The sequence below is a fragment of the Mobula hypostoma genome, chromosome 7 (genome assembly GCF_963921235.1).
Source record: "Mobula hypostoma chromosome 7, sMobHyp1.1, whole genome shotgun sequence".
Lineage (NCBI taxonomy): Eukaryota > Metazoa > Chordata > Chondrichthyes > Myliobatiformes > Myliobatidae > Mobula > Mobula hypostoma.
This window is the reverse complement of record NC_086103.1, coordinates 120,232,887-120,251,078: the sequence shown is the minus strand read 5'-3', so window position 1 is coordinate 120,251,078 and position 18,192 is coordinate 120,232,887. Positions and strand designations below refer to the sequence as shown.

Below are 18,192 nucleotides of genomic sequence, written 5' to 3'. Positions count from 1 at the left end.
CCTCTATCTCTGTGTTAGTTTTGCTTTGCCAATTGCTCAAATCCCACCGGAATTTGGTCCCAAAATCAACTCACTAGAAGTCGGATTGATATTCTAGTCTTGGAGATCACATCAGTTCAAGAGTCACATTTTACGTTTCAAAGTATACGTGAATTCAAACCATAAATATCCACACATCTCCTTGTCTTGTCCGCCTTTTGGGTCACCAGTCATGTTTGTTTAAAAAGCGCTTGATAACCTATTTGCCTAAGGCGAATGCAGAATTGCCTGTAAAGGCAACTTCATTATAGATTCTTATCTTAGTCCTGGCATAGAAGTGGAGGCAGGGTTGAGGAAATCTAATAATGAGCATTATTGTGGGACGCTTCGTTAAACTTCAAATGCTCTCTCTGCGGTTGCGGGCCTGGGGATTAAAGAAACACATGCTTCCTGCCCCATTCACGCAGTGGGCTTGTGATCCAGAATTCGCTTTGTGTCTCACGGTCCGATGAATGTCAGCCAGCCAGTTCAGGCATCCATTTCATCCTCCTGACTTGCACTAGGGCAAATTCTTAAAATTCTCTGATGTACTGGACTGAGCACGGGATGCTGGTTTTCCATTGAGTTAATGAACTTCATAGCCACCGTCTTTATTCTGCACAGAACCACTCTAATATGCAGCAAATTCGAAGGTGAAATGCCGCCTCTGTTCCTGGGTGCCGTATAAATCGACATATTGTATACACATACTATCTCTAAGTTATTTTGAATTTTGTTATCAAGTCTTCTCTTATTCCGTCTGGTGGATTCAATTGAAGATTGTTTGAGCTTCATTCGTCTGGAGATCATATGGTGAGAGTACTTTCTGAAGTAAAGCCGGATTTATATAAACCGTCATACTAATCAATTATAAGAACGGTGCTCTCACTCACATTTAAGCGCGAAATTAAAATAAAAGGACATTAAAAATCCCACTGGATGTGGTAAGTGGTTAGGTCGTCATTTACGCCATCGGGGATGAAAAAGTCTTTTCATTAATCCTAGACATGTGATGTGTAGTCCAGGATTATAAATCGAAGTATTTGAATCCTCGCTCTGAGTCGAGGCAGAATGCGAACACCCCAAAACGTAGTTGCTTTGTTTCTTTGCGTTCTGAGCCTTTGCAAACTTTCCTCTTCGCAATTCCCTCGGGCATGTACCTCTACGGACTCACTCACCAGGAAGGAGTGTTGCCCAGTTTGGAGTGAGGATGGGTCCCCGTGCGGGCAGCTTTCTGCCAGAGGATCGTGTGAAGATGTGTCAGTGATCTCCACTCCCCATGGACCTCAGTTCCCGTTCTCGGGTGTGGATGACCGTGAAAACTGGCCAGCGGTCTTCTACAACAGAACTTGCAGGTGCAACGAAAACTTCATGGGCGTCCACTGTGGAGACTGCAGATTTGGCTATACTGGTGCAAATTGCACGCAGCAACGCATGTCCATCAGGAAAAACATATTCCATCTAACTACCACAGAGAAGAATCAGTTTTTTGCCTACCTCAACCAAGCTAAGTACACGGTCAGTGAAAACTATCAGATCGCCACAGGAACTTACGCCCAAATGAATAACGGCTCAAATCCCATGTTCAAGGACGCGAGTGTCTACGATCTGTTTGTTTGGATGCACTACTACACTTCCAGAGACGCTCTACTGGGTGTGGCCGGCGTTTGGCCAGATATTGACTTTGCCCATGAAGGCCCGGGATTCCTCACCTGGCACAGAGCCTACATGTTGTTGTGGGAACATGAACTCAGGAAGTTAGTGAACAATGACAACTTTACCATCCCCTACTGGGATTGGAGAGATTCACAAAACTGTACTATCTGTACTGACGAGTATATGGGGAGCGGCCATTCCACAAACTCCAATCTTCTCAGCTTTGCATCCGTCTTTTCTACATGGCAGGTACTGTACACAAAGAAATCTTTTATATACACATTTATGCTCATATCTTTTTCTTCCTTCTAGCTGATATGGCATGGTGACTAGTGGCAATCTATTTCTTTCATTGCTGTTTGGTATTTCCTTTCAGTATGTAAACAAGGGACTGGCCTGGCCCTAGAAAGATGGAATGGGGGCTTACAGGCGTACTGTAAGCAACTGAGTAGATCCCAGACACTGTTGAGGGAACAAAACTCTAGGCTGTACTTCCTGAGACATGAACAGATTGATTCTGAACAAGGATCATTTTTTATTGAGTATATTGAAAACCCTTGAACATCTGATTAATACCTTACTGTTCGAATTTCTATTTCTATAGTTGTATATAATTATAAATTGGATACATTGATACAGCTCACTACCGTAGCTGTTTTTTCTTCTATTCTGAATTATCTTGTATTTAAAATAGAGCACTACCTAATTAATTCTGTGAAGTTCCTATGCCTAATTAGCTTTGGCAGTGCGCCAATCACCTTATACGATCTGAAAACATATGGACACTAAACATGCCCAGTTCCATCTCACTGCCACATTCATCGTCTTCCACTGCCTTTAAGTTATCAGACTGTTTATCTAAAATCTTTTAATGTCTTTTATCCAACTAAATATCGGAAAGAGCAAAATCATTTACTGCGGAGCTCACTATAAAATCTGTTTTGTAAACTTTGACTCCAGTCCTCCCCAGGGGAATTGTCTTGAGGTTGACCCTAGTTATTTGTGACCTTGCTGTTGTATTTGACCTGTATTGAATATCTGAGCCACACACCCATGCCATAATTGAGCCATCCTATTTCCTCCTCCATGTTAACCATCCACCCTGCTTTTCCATTATGCAAACTCAACTTCTAAACTTCACTCCTGACTGGCCTCCCATCATTCCACTCTAAATCCCATCCAGAACTCTGCTGTCTGAATATTTATTTGAAGTTTTATTCACTACAAGTCCATTGACTACTAGTTACTCAATAGCTTCAATACAAAATTCACTTCAGGTGTTTCAAATTGATGGATAAGAACTCTCCCCCCGTCTCTGGAAGTTCCCTCAAATCGACAAACTTCCAGTTGGGCTTTCTCCCTTCAAGTTCAGTGAGACTTGAACTATAAGTCATATGTTTGGATGAAAGGTGAAACATTTATGGAAGATTATGAGATCACCATTATTTGTCACATGTATATTGAAACATACAGTTAACGGTGGTGTTTGCATGAAACAAATAGTGAGCATTGTTTTGGGTAACCTGCAAGTGTCACCACACTTCTGACACCAACATAGCATGCCTACAACTCATTAACTCTAACCCGTACATCTTTGGAATGTAGGAGGAAGCCAGGGCACCTGGAGGCAGCCCCGGTAATCACAAGCCGAGTGTACAAACCTGTTACAGGTAGCAGCAAGAATCAAACCCCAGTCTTCCAGCTGGTGCTGTAAAGTGTTGCGTGACTGCTACATTGCTGTGTGACCCTGAAATCTGAGAGGAATGAGCTTCATTCAGAGGGTGGTGTGAGGGTGGAACAAGCTTCCAGTGGAAATGGTAGATACAGGTTCAATTGTAACATTTAAGAAAAGTTGGTTTAGGTTCAAGAATGAGTGGGGTTTGGAGAGGTATGGGCTAGGTGCAAGTGGACGGGACTAGGCAGAAGATCAGGTCGGCATAGACTAGATGTGCCAAAGGGTCTTTTTCTACACTGTTGTACTCTATGATTTTATGTCTTTAAATCAGCTGTCTTTCTTCTTTATTTGTTTGTGCATAACCTGAAGCTAATCTCTGGCCAGTGGTAGGCAGGCATGAAGTGCTGGTAGCCCCTTCTCAGACCTATTGTCCTTTCTCTTTGGCCTTCCTCAACATTTAAACTTTTGCTGAAGCTCCTTGTGTCCACATTGAATGGCTCTGATTAGATTAACCCAGAGCAAGAATCAGTTCAAAGAGTTCACAGAATGGGGGACTGCAAGGACAGTCTCACAAAATTGCCACCTCCATCTCCTACAAGCACATGGCAAGAAAGAAGACAATCGGTTTCTCTATTTCTGCTGTCCTTGATTCACTCGAATTCACTGATTTGTAGACTGTTGCTCTGTCTGGCCATCACTGCTCATTAATTGTTCCATTCCCATCAAAGAGGAGGTGATGTAGCATCCATACCAGGGCCAGCAGACGCCGACTCAAAACCAGTTACTTTCCCCAGGCAGCAACGCTGATCAACACCTCCACCTACAAAACTACCACCACTACTTTATCATTTCCTGTCGGAATCACCTTATGAATTGTATTCTTTATTTTATTGTGTTTTTTTTGTGCTGCATCAGATCCAAAGTATCATCATTTTGTTCTGCTTTACACTTGTGTACTGGAAATAATATTAAACAATTGTGAATCTTGAAATAGTTACTATCCAGTGTGACTGTAAGATTAGTTTTATTATTAACTATTTCATGATAGAGTGATCATTGGCAAAACCAGCCTTTCTGGCCCATCCATACTTGCCCTTGAGAAAGTAATGGAGTTCGGCCTCCTTGAGTCTCTATATTGCTTTGGGTAAAAGTTGTGAAAGTACTTCCATAATTCTCTTGGCTGGCAAGTTTCATGATTTAGACTTAACAACAAAGGCATACATATTTTCCAAGGCATCATACACAAAATGCTGGAGGAACTCAGCAGACCAGGCAGCATCAATGGAAAAGAGTAAACAGTCGACATTTCGGGCTAAGGCCCTTCATCAGAACTAGAAAGGAAGGGGGAGAAGTCAGATTAAGAAGAAGGGAGGCGGGGAGGAAGAAGTACAAGGTGCTGGGAAGTTGATTAATGAAAGAGATAAAGGGCTGGATGGGGAATCTGATAGGAGAGGACAGAAGACAATGGAAGAAGAAGAAAGGGGAGGAGCACCAGAGGGAGGTAATGAGCAGGTAAGAAGAGAAGGTGTGACAGGGAAACAAAAATATGGAATAGTGAAAGGGGGGTGGCATTTCCAGAAGTTCAAGAAATCAATGTTCATGCCATCAGGTTGGAGGCTACCCAGGCGGAATATAAGGTGTTGCTCCTCTAACCTGAGTGTAACCTCATCATGGCAGTAGAGGAGGCCATGTCGGAATGGGAATGGGAAGGAGAATTGATATGGTGGCCACGGGGAAATCCTGCCTTTTGTGGAGGATGGAGAGTAGTTGCTTAACGAAGCGGTCTCCCAATCTATGTCGGGTTTCACCGATATAGAGGAGGCCTTGCCAGGAGTACCAGATAGGGTAGATAACCCCTACAGACTCACAGGTGAAGTGTTACTTCACCTGGAAGGACTGGTTGGGGCCCTGGATGGTAGTGAGGGAGGAGGTATAGGGGCAGGTGTGGCACATTCCACTTGCAAGAATAAGTACCAGGAGGGAGATCAGTAAGGAGGGACGAATGGACAAGGGAGCCGCACAGGGAGCGATCCCTGCAGAAAGCAGAAAGTGGGTGGGAGTGAAAGATCTGCTTGGTGGTGTGATTCTGTGGGAGATGGTGGAAGTTATGAAGAATTATATGCTGGATGCGAGGCTTGTGGGGTAGTAGGTAAGGACAAGAGGAACCCTATCCTACCCTTTTTGGCGGTGGGAAGATAGTGTGAGGGCAGACATGCGCAAACTGGAAGAGATGCGGGTGAGGGCAGTGTTGATGGTGGAGGAAGAGAAGCCCCTCTCTTTCATGAAGGAGGACATACTGGGGGAGTGGAGGGGTGTGGGTGGGTTTGCAGTGACAGGTAGGATGAGGAGGAAGCTGATGGAGGTCTTTCCATGTCCATCCTGCTTCTGTCCTTGGAGGCAGTAAGTCGTATCCACAGATTTAGGAAGTGTTTTTGGAGGAGCTTAGGTAAGTAATTGCAGAGCATTTTCCAGATGGTAAATTCTATGGCAAGTGAGCAAAAGTTGCCATAGCTCTCCTAATTTATAAGTTCCCACAGGGAGAATTCTCAGCCGCTGAAGCTTAGGAAATGAGTTGGTTTATAGAACATATGGTGAGGACACTTTCGATAGGTGATCTCAAGACATGTTGTCTTTTGAGAATGTGTGCAGTGTTACCATCTTAAAAGTAACTAAGGCTCCTGGCTAAGAGATTGACAAGGGAGCAGTAATGCAGCTATCTAAGTGGCAAGAGCATGTGAACTGTTATCATTATTCGAGAGCAGCACCCCTCAGCAATTCTACTACTCTTTTTGAAAATTAAATGGGAGCTGATATGACTTTTTTAGAGTTTCTCTCCACATTTCCTTTGTTTTCTTTCAGAAGCAGCATGATGCATTTTGAAGCAAGTTAACAGTAGTTTGATTATCCAAAAAACCTGTTAGAGCTATAATGCTAGACTCCATCACTGAGGACTACATGTCTGTAGAACTAGCCACAGACTCTGCTGTTAATGGCATTGATTCTGTCCTTGATCTGATTACCAAAAACAAAGCTGAAAATGCTTATAACATTGTTAGTAGACTTTGGTGCAATGAAATGATTGCATACAGCCTGCATTCATCTGTAAACGTCTGGGATTTATTTGAAGCATAATTTTTCAATGCATTTGGTGAGGTGATCTTCGCTGAATGAGTACCAGCCCTTAACATTCTATGCAAAGCAGTGACTTCATAAAATACCAACACTGATTGATGGCTCAGAGGATTTGTCTTTGATTTCAACATTTCTCATAGTGGTTTTTAGACAGTGAGAAAAATCTCTTCTAGCTTCCAGAAGAAATAAAACTGCAGTCTGAGGTAGTGTAACAGATGAAATCAGAAGACAGGTAAATTGTATGTGCCATGAAAGTGACACTCATTCTGCACCTTGATAGAGCAGAGCTCTGTTCCATTCAGCGTAAGTGGTTGTTGGTTTGCAATGATGTGGAGGCAGCAGGAGAGAACTAGTGAAACATAGAACGCAACTCTGTATCCAAAGTAATACACAAACCATGAATTAACAAATGAATTCTATTTTCCTTACAATTTATATTATAGATTGGATGACCTCAGTAAGCATGTGCTGGGATTCCAATGCTTGATTAACCTGTACTCATTTGTCCTGATGCAGAATGGACACAAAATTGATGCTCTCGTTTCCATTACTGAGTTTTATCAACCATGCTGTTCAATTCACAGGGACTCATGCAAGCAATTAGATTTTATGGATGGCTGGCACTAATTGAAGCCAACTGGCACAGCGAAATTAAACTTGTGTTCCGTCGAACCATAGAAATGTACATCACAGAAATGGGTCCATCTGGTCCAGCTCATCCATGCTGACCTTGATGTCCAACCACTCTAACACTATTTATTCACAGAGACTTGTATCCTCTATCCCCTTTCCTATCTAAATGCCAGTCCAAAAGTCATATCCACAGACTCTGCCATGGGATCTGGATGTCCTTTCAGATGGGCTGCAGGGTGGGGTTGGCAATCATACTCATGAATATGCACGTCCCAGCCAATTAGTGTTTCTTTCTGATTGTATTTAACTTTCTTCCTGTCATTTCAGTCTTGTCAAATCTTGACCAAAAAGTACAGCAACATCCTTGCTCCCTGCTTTCCTTTGGCCTTGTTCTGGGAAAAAAAGACTACGGCTGAGATTGACACTGTAAAGGAGTGGTATTTATTTTGTAGTAAGTTACTGTATCCAAGCTGTAATGTCAACACTAGCTTTCTGTTTGAGAGTTTTAGTTAATGGCACTGTTGGCTTAGCATTTATTGTTTCCTTTAATTCTGCACAGTTCTTACTAAAATTCAATGAACGATTCAGCCGCTTCAATGTCCCTCTTTCTTCACTTGGACCATAACCACAAATCTTTGTCACCAAATAAGTTTTAAATGTTGTATTTGTATCTGGCTCCACTAACTCCTCACCACCTTCTGTGGGGAAAAACTTACCCCTCAGGTGTCCATTAAATATTTCGCTTTGTACCTACAACCTGTGCCCTTTAGTTTTAGACTTCCCAACCCTGGGAAAAAGAATATATATCACAATTTTGTGAACCTCCATAAACTTGCCTCTCATCCTCCTACATTCGAGTAAACTCAGCCTATCAAGTCCCTCCTTTTAACTGCAAACCTCCATTCTAGCTAACATCCTGATGAATCTGTTCTACCCTCTCTCTACAGCTGCCACGGCCTTCCAGTAGTGTGCTGACCAGAATTGTACATAGTACCCCAAGTACAGCTTTATCAATGTTTTGTTCAACTGCAACGTTACATCAGAACTGAAAATCACTCGTCCTCCAATGTAATTCACCTTCTCACATTCAGCTTCACCATAATCCCACGATATATTTCTTATTCTTACAGATGACCCTGCTATTCCTATCATTTGAATGATAGTAAAACAAAGTAAAACCTAAGTAAAACAAACAATGAGCCTGTGCTGGAATGAAACTATATCGGGGGGGGGGGGGTCTTATAGAATCGGAAGTGAATAGCAGAGTTAGTGGGGACAGTTGGCTGTAAATATCAATAAAACGGCGTTTTAGGTATATCACATCTGATCTGTTATTGGTACATCTGTTTTATTTGTGAGAATTGTGCAAAATATATCAGTGTTTAACCCCAGGGAAGTCCTGGCTTTCAGGTTGCTAGGAGCTGGAGAGATGCGGGACACCATTCTGTTCGCCTTCTGAAAGGTCATGGTAATGGAAACTCTGCCTTCCGTCAGTCCCTGCCTTCTGCAGAACATTCCAGCTACCTTTGTCAGGCAGGGAACCAGAAAATGTTGCTGTGTAGAATGTGTTCCAGGGCTCTATACCATCCTGCTAGGATATCAGATACGTGCAAATTTGCAAGGTTCATACCATCTGCAATATCGTTGAAGGCATTAGCTTGTGTGCATTAAGTGCCCATCAGAAGCAGGGAGATTGTAACATTAACCAGGAAGCATCTCCAATTTCATAGTGGAGGTCAACTAGTTGACATCCTGTCTAGATGGCTTGTGAACTCATTTACACAGGGTTTCTCTCTCAATTCCTCCATACTATCTGCTAAGAGATCCTGAAAGAAAATGCAAACAGTGCTGCAGGTAATAAAAGCCTAGAATCCTGGAAATACTCAGCAGGTCAAGTAAGATGGAAAATCTGCTGGCCTTTCATTGTAGATAGTTTCCAAGTCAAAAGGCAACTTGAGATCTTGGATGACATTTATTCCTTCCTACTCTAGGTTCCATGCAAAGACTCCTCCTTGCTCCTAAGTTTTGCATAGAGTCATAGAACAGTACAGCACAGAGACAGGCCCTTCAGTCCATCTAGTCCATACTGAACTACCTAGTCCCATCGACCTGCACCCAGATCATATCCCTACATATCCCTACCGTCCATCTACCTATCCAAACTTGTCTTAAATGTTGAAATTGAGCTTGCCTGCACCACTTTTGTTGGCAACTCATTCCACCCTCTAAGTGAAGAAGCTTCCCCTCATGTTCGCCTAAAACTTTTCACCTATTGAGTCCATGCAGAAATATAAATCTACCTAGTCCCATTGACCTGCACTGGGGCCCTAGCCTTCCATAACCCTCCAATCCATATAATCATCCAAATTTCTCTTAACTATTGAAATCAAACCCACATCTACAACTTCCCCTGGCAGCTTATTCCACATCCTCACCAGCCTATGGGTGAAGAAGTTCTCCCTCATTTCACCTTTCACACTTAATCCATGACCTCTAGTTCTAGTCTCACACAACCTCAGTGGAAAATGTATTTACTCTATCCATACTCCTCATAATTTTGTATACCTGTATTAAATCTCCCCTCATTCTTCTTCACTCTAGGAAATAAAGTATTAACCTATTCAACTTTTCCCTATAATTCAGGTCCTCAAATCCTGGTAAAATCCTTATAAATTTTCTCTGTAATCTTCAATTTTATTGACATCTTTCCTGTAGGTAGGTGACGAAAACTGCACACAGTACTCCAAATTAGGCCTCAGCAATGTCTTATGCAACTTCAACATAACATCCTGTACTCAGTACTTTGACTTATGAAGACCAATGTGCCAAGAGCTATCTTTACAACCCTATCTACCTGTGACAACACTTAAAAGGAATTATGGATATGTATTTCCAGATCCCTTTGTTCTACCACACTTTGCAGTGTCCTAGAACTCACCGTGTAAGTCCTACCCTAGTTTGTCCTCCCAAAGTGCAATACCTCACACTTACTGTATCTGCATTAAATTCCATCCGCCATTTTTTCAATCCATTTTTCCAGCTGGTCCAGATCCTGCTGCAAGCTTTGATAATCCTCCTTGCTGTCCATTACACCCAGAGTCTTGGTGTCATTTTCAGATTTGCTGATCTGGTTTACCATAATACCATCCAGATTGTCAGTATAGATTTCAGGCAACAATGGATGCAGCACAGATCCCTGTGGCACATCACCAGTCACAGGCCCCCAGTCAGAGAGGCAACCAAAGCTAATGTCTAATCAAATTTATTGGCTCATGTTGATTGCCAAGTGACTGAAACTTCTCAATCAACCTTGCATGCAGTACCTTGTCAAAGGTACATGTAAAGGCCATGTAGATTACATCTACTGCCTTGCCTTCATCAACTTTCCTAGTAATTTCCTACAAAACCCAACATCTCCTTGGGAACTGGGGTGCACAGAATGCCCTGATTGTCCCACTCACTTCTTTTGAAACCTCTCTCCTGGAACACAATCCTCCATCTCCTCAGGGTCTGTGGTACAGAGAATGTCTCAACTGTCCCAGCTCGCTTCCTTTGAAATCGCTCTCCTGCTAAGCTATCCAACATTTCCTTGGTAACTTTGGTGCACAGAGTGTCCTGACTTCCTCTGCTCACTACTTGCCTCGTCTCATGCTGGGGGTCCCCTGTTTATAGCCACTAGGAGAGAGGCGTCCAAGCCAGCGCACTCCACGGGGTGCGGCATGGCACAGCATCTGAGCTGAAGTCGATGCTGCCCACTCCCCCCCACCCCGTGTTCATTCGACAGAAGACGAGCTCTATTGTGGTTGACTGAAGATTTCAATGGTCTGAAAGGTCTGGACAATATACATAGATATTTTGAGTGGTTGTATTTTACTGGTATTCTATATGAGCTTGTTATCTTGTATATGCGAGAACTAGGTTCCAAGCAACGATATCGCCCGAGAGGGGCAACGGAGCTGCTGTGCTCCACTGGGGGGGGGGGGGGGTTAGTGTGGCGCAGCGGCCATGCTGGAGTTGGAGCTGCCCCCCATTGTTCGCTCGGCAGAAAACTAGCGCTATTGTAGTTGACTGTAGATTGATGCCTTAAGTTTGGACTCTTTATTGCGTGATTGTGAAACCATTTGTGCTTGCTATCTTGTACGTACTTTGTGTTACCGTTGAAACTGTGCTTAGCACCTTGACCCCAGAGTAACATTGCTTCATTTGGCTGTATTCATGAGTATTCATGTATGGTTAAATGACAATTAAACTTTAATTGTATTGAATCCCTCTCCCACTTCACAAACCAGCATCTGTGTCATACAGAACTGTTGCATGGACGGTTTTTGTTTGGCAAGTTTAAGTGCACTAGGCTTTTCATGACCAGCCTCATTCTGCAGGCTAGACTTTACCTGCATCCTCTGAAACTGAATTAGTTTCTGGCGCAATCTCCGTGAAGTTGGGATCTGTGCTTTCCTTGGCCACACGACATAATGATCCTACCTCTAATCCTTCAAGTCATGATTGGTATTTCTCCTGCTGGTCAGGTATTAAATCAAAATTACATTGTCATTGTGTTAACTTCTATTGCTCCTCTACTATCATCTAGCCTGGATGAAGTTATTATCATTCTGAAAGAAGAACAACATGAGATTAAGAGATACAAATGCCTGCATTGCTGCAATTTGGAACAACAACCTGCTGGAGGAACTCAGGTTGAGTAACTGTGGAGAGAAAAGAAGCAATATCTCAACCCGAAACATTGACATTTCATCTCCCCCCACCCCCCACTACATAATGCTGTTAAACCTACAGAGTTTCCCCAAAAACTAAGAGGTGGTTGTAGGAGGTGGAGGAGCGATTATGAGTTTGCTTTCATTCAGTGGACTGGGCCGTCTTCAAGCACTCATCTAGAGATCTGACAGAATACATCATGGTTGTAGCGGACTTTATTAAAACAGCTGAAGATGAGTGTGTCCCAACTAAATCATTCAGAGTCTTCCCCAGTCAGAAGCCCTGAATCAACCATGAGGTGCAAAATCTGCTGAGGGCCACATCAGAGGCATTCAAGTCTGGAGACCAAGAGAGCTACCAGAGGTGCAGATATGATCTCCAGGAAGCTACCTCATGGTGAAGTGGAAATTCCGGACCAGACCTGAGTCAATGACAACTGTGGCAGGGCTTGAGTACCGTGACCTTCGACGAAGTTAAATCAAGTGACATGGGAGGCAGCAGGGCTTCGCTTCCAGATGAGCTCAGTGCCTTCTATGCTCGCTTTGACCATCAGAACATGGGGAAACCATCGTGAACCCCACATCCACCGATGATCCTGTGATCTCAGTCTCTGAAGCTGAGCTGCAGGTTGCCTTCAGGAAAGTGAATCCACAGAAAGCATCTGGACCAGGTGGAGTACACTGAAGACCTGTGCTGAACAAATGGCCATTGCATTCACCGATATCTTTAACTTCTCACTTCGACAGTGTATGGAACCCACCTGCTTCAAGCAGGTTTCAATTATACCAGTGCCTGAGAAGAGTGTGGTGACCTACCTCATTGACTGTCACCCAGTTGCACTTACAGTGATGAAGTGTTTTAAGAGGTTGGTGATGAAAGATGACCTGGATTGGACAGCAGTGTTTTGTTCAAAGATGTTCACTCGTGTGTTTATTCTCCACAGCGAGCTTAGTTGTTAATAGCCACTATTTAAATAGTGGATCTCCCCTCTCTACCAAAGAGAAGATACTTCCAGCTATCAGTTGTGTTTAAACACAGTTCATTTATTTTCAACTCCAAACAACATTGTTAAAACATGTTTAAAATTCACAGATGATTTCTATCTTATAAAAGACTTCAAAATTACAAACAATTTCTAAGAAAACAAAAGATTTCCAAAACACAGGTAAATTCCTATAAACTAAAAAGTAATACCAACAATACAGATGAACCAGTCATTTGTCACAGAAATCAAAGGCAGAGGAATGGACTCTAGTTCCCCATGTTTCTTTCATGTTTCTTGATCGTCCTTACCACATCTCTAATAAGCCTGAACAGCTGTCTATCACACACATGTGAGGTTGTTTCAGATACTTTTTAACACAAATGATCTCAAAGCTTTTGGGAGGGGTGGTTCCTAGCTACCCACAATTAATGCTGTGGAGCTAACTCCTCTGAGTACATAACCCTTCCAGATTATTCTGCAAGCATCTTTGAACCAAACAACTTAGCATTATCAGGTTTGAAACAAACCAAATTAAGTAACCCATTCTCTGCATTGCAGCTGTTCAGCAATGGGACTCAACATCCCGCTTTCTATAGGCAGTACATCTATTTACAAAGCTGTGTTTTTTCAATTTCAAGCTGATTACTGCTTTCAATTTATACAAAAAACTGAAAACTGGGTCCCATTAATGACCAGAAGCTAAACAATGAATATTAGTTGGATGTTTAGCTTACAACTGGCTGATCTTTACAAGTGGCAGCTCCTAGGTTTAGAAAGCTAAGTTTGGCAACAAAACAAGAGGCCCCTGACACAGGAAGCAAATCTCCACCACACATGCATCTAGCATCAATTGAGTACACTGAGCGTATAGTGTCAATAGTATGCTTGAATCTTGATTATCTGAAACAGTTACTACGTGAGAGGGACATGCCCATCCTAGCTCACGTCAGCACCGGGGACTGGGTGGAGATCAACAGTGAGAACCATTCGCCACGAAGGTGGCTCTGCAATGCTCATAGAGAGTGAAAGGCACGGATGTCCTTATGGTTATCCACTGCGACCCAAGAAAAACCCCAGTTTATGAAAATTACTCATACCACTGGATCTGCACTTCCAATGTCAAGAGAGTAGAACTGTGAGGCTCAGTGTAATGGCTTTTCCACTTTAAAAACTCTTCCACACAGATTTCTGCCATTGTTGAATCCAACGGACAACCACAATTATGTGAGAGGTGGTGTTTTGGAAGATTATGTAATGTCTAAAATAGTTTGTGATGCTTAAAGATGCATTGAACAATCCAGGATCTATACATGAGAGGTTATTGAACTTCTGTAGGAACCCATCCATTTCTTTAGACATTGACTCCTGGTGTTGGCAGATATAGCTGTCATCTCTGATTGCTTTTGCAGACTGTTACCGCAGAAGCAATTAGCTCCTCCAAATAAAGGACTTCTCTATCACTTTTCTCCTCACCCATCATGACTTTAGACAGAAAGACTGAAATTCTGAATATATGCTGGGTCAGAGTGAGTTCAAGGATGCCTCCGATCTTTTGCTGCCCCTTCAAAAGCTGGAGAGTGCCTTTAATTTGTGGGGGCTAATTATGAGAAAATCTACTTTCTCACCTCTTTGAATCCTCTGCTGTTAGTATCGCTATATGTAAGAGTCATGCAACAGAAAGCTGGCACACTGACTGAATTGGACAGGTATGGATTCACCATATAATGCCACCTACATGTTAATTTTCCATTTTCTTAAAACTGGTTAACTGGTTTCATGCTCCCTTTTTGTTTAAATTCACCATTAAATGGGTTTGAATTCCAGTGAGATTTCAAATGGCTTTCAAAAGTATATTACTAGGCTGAACTTTGAAGGTTCATTACATCTCTACTTAGTTGTAATGAAATAATACTGAATAATCTGTATTTTCTGTGATTTTAAAAATATTTCAATAAAGTTTAAATGGAGAACAATTTTGATTTCTGGCAGATTTTGATGCATGTTTTATTTAATTATAATTCAATGAATGTAGGTCAGTTCAGAATTCAGAAGACAATACATCTAACTGTGAAATAAGACAGCTGACAGACTGTAAAGTGAATTGACAACTTTTCAGTTTCTTTTTATTGGCCTTTAATACTTTGTCCATAAAGATGTCAATAGAAGCTATTGTTATTCTGTGTTTATGAAGCATTGGTGACATTGATGCAAAAATCTCTATAGTAACCATTCAAACAGTAAATATAATTTTCAGATGTGAAATTTTGAGAAGTGATATACCGTACATAATTGTGTAAAAAATTTGCAACCCTGTCAGTAAATCTTAGTCAGGAGACAAGAATATTAAAAATTTACAACAAAGAAAACAGACTGGAACATTATTCAGAATAAGTTAATTATGTCTACATTTGTGTTGGTGCCTTTATGACTCATTCTATTTGGTGGACTATACTGATGAAAGTCTTCTCCCAGTTAGTTGTGTGGATTTGCAGGCCCTTAAATCTAGAAGATAAATTTCCAAAATCTATCAATGTCATATTTTGATCCATGATATCCTCTGGGGCTATGCATATGCCAGTGTGCTGTTAGGTTGTAAAGACCATGGAAAATAGAATTAAAAATTTATAGGCATCTTGTCATTCATCAATAGGGTATGGTGATTGGAAGGCACAGTCAGATTTTCAGTTGGCCATTGAGGAAAAGGAAGGAATTTTCTCATGATTTATGAGTACAATCACATTCAGGAAATATAACATTATCTGCCATTCACTACATCCCCAAAATGAATAAGTACATAATTCTCTTGAGACCTTGCGATATTAAGTGTGAATATAAAAATATGTTCATGATGAATCATTCTGGATCACTCTGGTGCTCAGTTCCTAACTCGTTGCTCTGTTCCTCAACTTCTCTGCCACCGTTATTCACAATGTTCACTGTAACACTCTCCATCTTCCAATTCCCACTGTGGTCTTCACCAGGAACTTCTTCCTTGCACCCTATTTTCTCACTCTCAGCAAGATCCTGTGGAAGGTCACAAGCACAAACTCAGAAACCCCATGAGCAGTACTGTAGTAGACAATGGATGTCATGGAAACTGATTCATCTGTGAATCACATGCATATCATGAAAGATAGGGAGTTCAACTCTCTTATTTCTTTGACAAGATATGCATTAGTTATAACTTGCTCATAGCTCTTATTAACAAATATTCATTGATGTTAGTCAAATCTTCACCTTAGAAGAAAGCTGCAGATCCTTCAAACACCAACAGCAAAAGGCTGGCAGTTTCATCAATCACATTAAGAATTACAGACATAGAAGCACTGATAGAGTATTCATCCACTTATCTTACAACACAGTACAAAGTTTGAAGTAAATTTATTATCTAAGTACATTTATGTTACCACATACAACTTTGTCTTGGAGTCTGTTGGAAGTCTAACATTCCTTTAGCAAAATATATTTTCATTTTTAAAATCTTTTCATTGATACATAATCTTCTACAGCTTTAAAATGGTACAAGATTACAGCAAATTGATATATAGATAGATAGGTATACTTTATTAATCCTGAGGGAAATTTGGTTTCGTTACAGCCGCACCAACCAAGAATAGAGCGTAAATATAGCAATACAAAAAACCCCAACTATCAAACAACAAAATGCAAACTATGCCAGACGGAAAATAAGTCCAGGACCAGTCTATTGGCTCAGGGTGCCTGACCCTCCACGGGAGGAGCTGCACATTCGATGGCCACAGGCAGGAACGACTTCCCGTGCTGCCAAGTGTTGTATCACGGTGGAATGTGGCCGAAGTCCAACAGTAAAAAGTTCAATATCCAGTCTGCAAACACATTCCTTGATCGTAATATGCCCCGGATTGCACCATCTGTTGTTAACCAGATCAGTAAGCATCAAACACCTTTACGCTTACCGCTCTCAGTGCACTTCCGGTCAGCTGGAACGGTATTACCCACCGAACTCCTCTTCTCCACAAGTCTCTGTTGTCTCGACCCGGTCCTCTTTCCTTGCTTTGTGATCCCCCTCTGTGTATTTTCCTCCAGATTTCAGCAGGGGTGTCCGCCGCTCTGTTAGCTAAGCCGGCCGGGATTTGCTGGTCTGTGGAATACACAATGCTTCTGTCCCGTGTGTCGGGATGTAACCATTTCCAGTGCTAAAGAAAACCCAGATAAAACTCTCTCTACCAGCATGTTAGAGAGGGTGTAGCTTCGACGTGTTACGGTGAGAAAAAAAAATACAAAAAATAACATAAATTAAAAAGTAAGAAGAAGAAAGTAAAAGAATAGATCGGAACGGCTGTACCAGGCTGCATGCACGACCGGCGCATGCACACTGATGCGCACATATATACAATTAATAAAGCTGAAGAAAAAAATCTTATCAAAAAAGAATAATATGATAATGGAAAAAAATATTTTTTATAAAGAAATGAAGGAAAAAGAGAACCCCAACTACTAAAAGAAAAAAAAACCCCGGTAACTACAAGAGAAAGAAAAAGAAAAAAAGAGGGGGAGGAAACCATTAGGAACCAACTCCCGGAGCAATACGTCTTACAATCATCAACCGCCAATTCACATTTATATAAAATAAGATTGGAAGGAAACCATATAAATTAATTCAAATTAAATGATAATATTTGGCAAAAGAGCCCCATCTTCTGTCAAAATCAAATCCAGAATCAAAAGTTCTACTTCTAAATTTGTCCAAGCTAAGACACAACATTACTTGAGAAAACCTTTGAATTAATGTAGGGACAGAGGTATCTTTCCATTTCAATAAAATAGCCCTTCTTGCCAACAATGTGACAAATGCAATTACATGTTGGTCTGAAGATGAAATACCCTGAATATGATGCGGAACTATTCCAAATAAGACAGTCAATGTATTAGGTTGTAAATTAATTTTCAGAGCTTTAGAAATTGTAGAAAATAAAGATTTCCAAAAAGATTTTAATGAGGAACATGACCAGAACATACGTGACAAAGTGGCTACTTCAGTTGTACACCTATCACAATAATTGTTTATGTTAGGAAATATTTTGGATAGTATCTCCTTTGTTAAATCATAACGGTGAACAATTTTAAATTGAATTAAACAGTAATTGGCACATATTGAAGAAGAATTAATCATTTTCAAAACTCGCAACCAATCTTCATTAACAAAGGTCATATTAAGTTCCCTCTCCCAATCTTGTTTAATCTTTAGTGAGAGGTTATCTTTTTGTAGTAAAAATAAATTATAAATTCTACCAATGGAACCTCTCACTAAAGGATTCATATTTAAAATAGTATCCAACAAATCAGATTCTTGCATATATGGAAACTTAGATAAGTATTTTTGCAAAAAATGTCTAACCTG

At 41.3% G+C, this 18,192-nt stretch overlaps 1 protein-coding gene across 1 annotated transcript in view; it reads left to right on the top strand.

Moving 5' to 3' along the window:
- The first annotated feature begins 1,089 nt into the window (after positions 1–1,089).
- Positions 1,090–18,192, top strand: part of tyr (tyrosinase) — a 47,609-nt gene continuing 30,506 nt past the window's right edge. Inside the window, exon 1 of the mRNA XM_063052840.1 lies at positions 1,090–1,923. Coding sequence (XP_062908910.1) covers positions 1,090–1,923 — 834 coding nt within the window. The remainder of the gene's footprint in view (positions 1,924–18,192) is intronic.